This window comes from Manduca sexta, unplaced genomic scaffold (assembly GCF_014839805.1).
Source record: "Manduca sexta isolate Smith_Timp_Sample1 unplaced genomic scaffold, JHU_Msex_v1.0 HiC_scaffold_710, whole genome shotgun sequence".
NCBI lineage: Eukaryota > Metazoa > Arthropoda > Insecta > Lepidoptera > Sphingidae > Manduca > Manduca sexta.
In genome coordinates this window covers 1,256-7,278 of record NW_023595529.1, presented here as the reverse complement: position 1 = coordinate 7,278, position 6,023 = coordinate 1,256, and the positions used below count along the sequence as shown (strand labels likewise).

Here is a 6,023-nt window from a genome sequence, read left to right as displayed (position 1 = left end):
GCGGTACTACTGCCGGATAAGGTCCCTGGTTCGAATCGGGTCGATTAGTCATATTGGGATTTTAGCTTAACAGCCAAGAATCTGGAATTGTGTTCGATAATTCACAAGGCCCACCCCTTAGATCAAACATAGCTGGCGAAAAATGTGACTTCTGTCTTCCCCTGCAACGGGAAACACGCGTGACTATATCACACTACGGATCGGCAAAAGATTCTTTCTCTCCCAATGGTAAAGACTTCTGTGTCCTGTATTGGTTGACATAAAAGGACTAAGGGCATTAATAAATTAATCTAACTGTGAGTAGGATCTCAAGTAGACATTTAATGTATTTAACTATTTAATAGATAAAGCTTATGTGTTAATTTCAACTGAGTCGCCGTTGTTTAATAAACAAAACTGAGCTGTTAAAATCCGTCATACTATCCGTTATACTTAAGAATTAAAATATCGTTTGAGATGTTGATGTCTTTATAGTAAATAGCGATGAACTTAAGATGTTGGCTAAGTTGACAGCGTCTTAGCTGGTATCTCTGAGCTGTCAAAATCCATTATACTGTGACTTAAGATATCATCTGAGATGTTGATATCTGTAAATAGTGCTGAACTTAAGATGCTGACGAATTTGGCAGCATCTTAGCTGACATCGCTTTGTAGGGCTATATCGTGCGCATTTCTAATACTTTCTATATTTCTTCAGGTATTTGCAATGCGTTACTTCAATGTGTATTTGTGCGGAATACGACTTGCAGTCAGGTTGGTTATATACTCATGAATTAAACTTAATTTTATAATTGTTAGGCTATCAGAGGACCCATCTTTTTGCTACCAAATATAGTGTAGTTGTCAATTGTTTGTGGTGGATATGTTTACTACTGCACAGAAGGGTCCCGATAAAGTGTTGGCTGTTAAGAGATGATTATCCCTCGCCAGTCGACACGATTATGTCGACCTGTTTGAAGCCTAGTGGCAAAGGATCCATATAATCCGATTCCTGCTTGCTTCCTTTCTAATTTATATAAAATCTAATTATCGTTCGAACAATCGACATACCGCATTTATGCATGTTATTAGTAATTATGTGCTGGGTCCCCTTTTGAAAAATTTTACTACTCGCCACTGGGATATACACAGGACCCCGGAACGCCTTTACCTGGGCCACTATGGCGGGTTTTATATCTTGTGTAGGGTGGTCGCCATCCGGGCGGGTACATATATTCTAGTACGGATCACCAGTATATTCTCCCATCTTGAGTCCTATATCTACCATTGATACCTAATATTTTCAGCAATGAAATTAAAGCAGCTAGACATGGGTAAGTATTTTTTTAATTAGAATAAAGAATATCGCCTCTATAGACTAGTTTTATTACGGTACGACTACAGTGCTGATATTTCAAATTCGATCTCTGGGTTGGGCAAAGTGATATTGGGTTTTCTACTCAGTATTAGCCCAGAGTCTGGAATCTGTGTTTGATATGGCGATAGGCTCGCCACCTATCACATCATGGGATAGAAACCACATGGCAGGTAATGGGTGCAAGAGTTGCGCCTCTGTCCACCCCTTCAGGGATGAGAGGCGTGAATGTGTGTGTAAATAAATAAATAATTGCTATTAAATTATATTATATACGATATATCCACAGAGTACGGCGAGAAGCTGACAAGTAAGTTAAAAAAAATCTCTATAATTTGTATTTTTTATCTTGGTTTGGCAAACATTCGAGACTTTACTCTAGTTTTATTATCAGTATTGTATTATTATTTTAATAAAATTAAAGCATTGTACAATTTGGATATCCTTTTAAATTGATAAAGCAAAAAAAAAAAACCTAACCTAACCTAACCTAACCATCATTACCTTCGCTAGTCATAGCTTTTTAGCTTTACTGATTCTAACTTTCGTTTAAGGTGTTGAACAGGGTGAGTTAAAATCAACTGGCCTCAGGAGTACCTATGTAGGTATTTATAAAGTATGCATTAGAAATCGTAATATTAAATTTTGAGAATAAGTTAGTCGAAAACAACACGGTATTACTCATGTACTAAAGTAGTCGCGATAGACGCAGTAGACGTCGCGTTTCTTAGCACTCGCCCCTGAGGCTGATCTACTTAATAGGTCGAAACTGGTCGGCGATTCCGACTACTTTAGTACGTGAGTAAAACCGTGTTGTTTTCGAGTAATTTAATATGTCTCGCGTAAGTTTTAACTGTATTTTTGAGAATAAGGATTATTCTTCCATGATACTGTCAATAAAAAACAAAGCAGTAGACTATAAAGCATGTAATTAATGTATAGATTGATAAGGAAAAGAAAAAAACATCGCCATATTGTAAAAGATGGAACTAATGTCTTGTACTACGTAAATTTTAAAAACAAAAGGCAAATGTGGCGCCCTCAAGCAGGTTTTTATTTTCCTGTTCAAGCTACACTATTCATGCGTTGATTCGTTCTCGTTTACAATAGTTACTATATTGTATGTTTTATATTTTACTAGCGACCCGCCCCGGCATCGCACGGGTGCAATGCTGACTATTTAATGGATGTTATTATTATACATATAAACCTTCCTCTTGAATCACTCTATCTATTAAAAAACCGCATCAAATCCGTTGCGTACTTTTAAAGATTTAAGCACACATAGGGACAGAGAAAGCGACTTTATTTTATACTATGTAGTGATAAGCTAATAGAATATAGATTTTTATGCATGCAGATTTTAGGTTCAAATTAATGCCAGGTAATAGTCTTATAAATACATTATTCAATTATAAATCAATATCAAGTGTCTCGGTGGTGTATGTGTATTGCGGTACGACTGCCGCGCTGAGGTCTCGGGTTCGATCCCTGGATAAAGTCATGTTGGAATATAATTGTTGGCGAAATATAGGCCTGTTCTCTTTCTGACAAAAAAAATTACAACAATAAATCAAACCTGTATCCCTGAAAGGGTTTGGAGAGGAACAACCAGGGCAACCACTATTCTTTATGTGTGTTTCGTTCCATAATGTGATAGGGAGAAGCTGGTTTTGAACCCGGGACCTTATAACGGGGTCGTACCGCGCACATAATACAACTACGCCACCGATACAGTCACAATTTACGTTATATTTTATAATTCTATTGTGGTTTAACAAGCATCAGTTTATGTAGCATCAGGGTTCTGTATTTTGCCAGTTGCAGGTCGCTCGCCACTCAAGTTCACGCTCAACACATCTCAACTGGTGCCCTCCACTCGATGTACTACCGGCCAGCCAATAAAATGTAATATTTTACTTATTACTTTATACCTTTACATCGGAAGGAACAATTAAAATGTGAATAAATACTCTTTCAAAAAAGATTTAAATATTAAGTGTAAAGTAGATAATTAGCATTTATTTTTTCGTTTCTTTAATATGGTAATAGTTTTATCTGGATATGGTATAACCAATTTTACTTTTTTTTATTGTTTTGAATGACGCGACGAGCTTGCCGTTAGTCTGATTGTAAGCGATACGACCGCCCATAAACAGTAGAAACACCATACAACACGTTGAATCACAAAGTATTGTTTGATATTCCACTGCGCTCGCCATCCTGAGACATGAGATGTTAAGTCTTATTATGTCGAGTAGATACACTGGCTACAATGTCATTCAAACCAGAACACTACAGTGACTTCACACTGTTGCATATCGCCTATAGTACTCAGGAGTAAATATGTAGTTTTCTAATTGTGAAAATAATTCAAAATCGGTTTCTTAGTTCCCGAGATTAGCGCGTTCAAACAAACGAACAAACTCATATAATATCTGAATAAATATTTAATCGTCATGATTTTTCTTATAAAAACCTCACTTAAATCGCTTTACTTTAAAGTTTACTGATTGTCTCTTAGATATTGCCTTGAAAGCGTCGCGGTGATAAGTAAATCGGTAAACTTGTTGTACGTTTTAAAACATAATGTGGTATTTATTTTTCAGTGAATTCGGATTACGTGCCAGGTATAATCATTTTAAATTTAAAACCATTGTAACACGATTTTTACCAATAATAATTTCTTATAAACTTGTTGCGTTATGAGGTAATTAAGAATAGCTTTAATAGCTGTCAAAAACATTACTGGTTTCCTAGTTTAAAACTTATTAAGAGACAAGATGGCGGATTTTGACTTACAGCTGATTGAGTAACATTGTGTTTTAACTAAGCATAGCTTTGCAACATTTTTATAAGTAAAACTGTATGAGAATGATTTCTTTTTGCAGAAAGCAGTGACGGTAATTATTGTTTTTGAAGTCAAAGAAACTAATTATTCAGCAACGACTTTGTAATTTATTTATAATTCATAAACCAACTTAATACCACCAAACATGTACCACTTAAGATTTTAAATCTGCTTTTTATGTGCGAAGATTTTGGGGTTTATTTATTTGTGGAATGAAACGGGTTGTGAGTTGGATTTCTTGATATGTTTAATTTTTATCAACTTACTGCCTTGACCGGTATAACCACAAGTGAAACAGAAAATACCATAAACAACTATTTTAAAAATATAAATGTTGCCATATTAAAAGAAGACTACATCTTAGGTAGTTTGTCTCTACGTGTTATATACTAATGGTACTCCTTTTATTCACAGAGAGAAATGAAAATAAGATCGAAAATGATGTTCAGAACATGGATGGTAGTAAGTGAAATTTTATAACAATATATTTATATTCATATCTACTTATATTTATCACTGGACTTCCAGGATAATAAAGAAGGTATTTATATTATAAATGATTATAATAGTGTATCGCTCACGGTCAGTCGATGAATCAGTGGTAAAATAGGTCGCAAGATTTTTAAAACAATAAATTCATTATATTTATTTATTGATCCCTGGATCGAATTCAGGACGTCATAGTTCACAAGAATATAGACAGACACTATGCCTTATACTAGGAAGTAAAAATAATAGAATTTTATTGAAAAATACTCAAACTATAAAATCACTATTGTTTTGTTTTATTGTATCGTAGTGTAAAAGATGTTAAACCGATATTGCGTGCAAAAAATATTGACAGTACTTTTACTGTATTTGCATCATCGTTGATTTTGTTTTCAGGTATAACCACAAAGAAGTCGTATATAGCGCCATCTCCAGCTGATAATCCACATTATATTGATGATGAAAGATAAATTTTATTTCATTTATGGCCTTTAGTCGTTACACAAAATGAAATTATATCAAAACTTCTGGCCAGAAGGATTTATTTATTTATTTAGTTATTTTTCTCAGGAAAATCATAATAACGCTATGCGTTCTCTACATTACGTGACTCCAGGCAGCTATTAGTTTATGATAACAACAATGATTTATGTCGGTTTAAAATACGGCGAAAAACTTGAACAAAAGCATTTTTTTAAGACGCGATTGGCAAGTAACCTTTAACTGACTGTAAGTGGAGTGGAGTCTAGAGTATCGATTGACAAGAGATAACCATTTTGGCAGGCGCCACAATTATGCCGGCCTGTTTAGAACTGATACACAAGCTGGTCCCGGATCTCGATACATTACGTGGGCCGCTATGGCGGGTTTTACACCTTGTGTACGTGGTCACTATTGGAGCGGATATAAATATCCTACTACCAGCACCAAGGATGATAGAGCTAAAATTTCGAAACTCTTCGTCTGTCCATTATGCTGTACTTGAAGGGAATATGGTAGTTCTTATCTCACCTCAGGGCCCGGTGGCGGTACGTAGATCGGCCGCTGTGTAGGCCTGTACGTAGGCTGTGTGGGCTGTCTAAACGGTGGTTGCTGAAAAACGATAAAATTGTGTATTAGTATGGTAATTTTTATAAAGTTCCCGAACGCATCGATATTTTATAATGTTGGTATTACTGCTAGAATTCAAACGTTAAGTTCCAATTGCAAAATTTACATAGATTAAAAAGTGGACATCAATATTGTGAGTCTTTTCATTAAATAAAAAATGGATATGAAAGAAGAATGGGAGGCAACGAAGCCGACTAAAGGCTTGGTAGATGTTCATAA

At 35.2% G+C, this 6,023-nt stretch overlaps 1 protein-coding gene across 6 annotated transcripts; it reads left to right on the top strand.

Moving 5' to 3' along the window:
* Positions 1-716: 716 nt before the first annotated feature.
* LOC119193568 lies at positions 717-5,179 on the top strand. Of its 6 annotated transcripts, none has more exons than XM_037447216.1 (10): positions 717-753; positions 1,287-1,313; positions 1,644-1,664; positions 1,909-1,920; positions 2,715-2,738; positions 3,182-3,262; positions 3,964-3,984; positions 4,246-4,257; positions 4,620-4,667; positions 5,091-5,179. In XM_037447216.1, the coding sequence occupies exons 1-10, from the start codon at positions 720-722 to the stop codon at positions 5,162-5,164; spliced, it is 354 nt and encodes a 117-aa protein (XP_037303113.1). In that variant the 5' UTR covers positions 717-719; the 3' UTR covers positions 5,165-5,179. The 6 variants fall into 6 exon arrangements, with proteins under 6 accessions (XP_037303113.1, XP_037303112.1, XP_037303115.1 ...); XM_037447215.1 differs by having other exon boundaries at positions 3,176-3,262; XM_037447218.1 differs by lacking the exon at positions 2,715-2,738.
* The last annotated feature ends 844 nt before the right edge of the window (positions 5,180-6,023 follow it).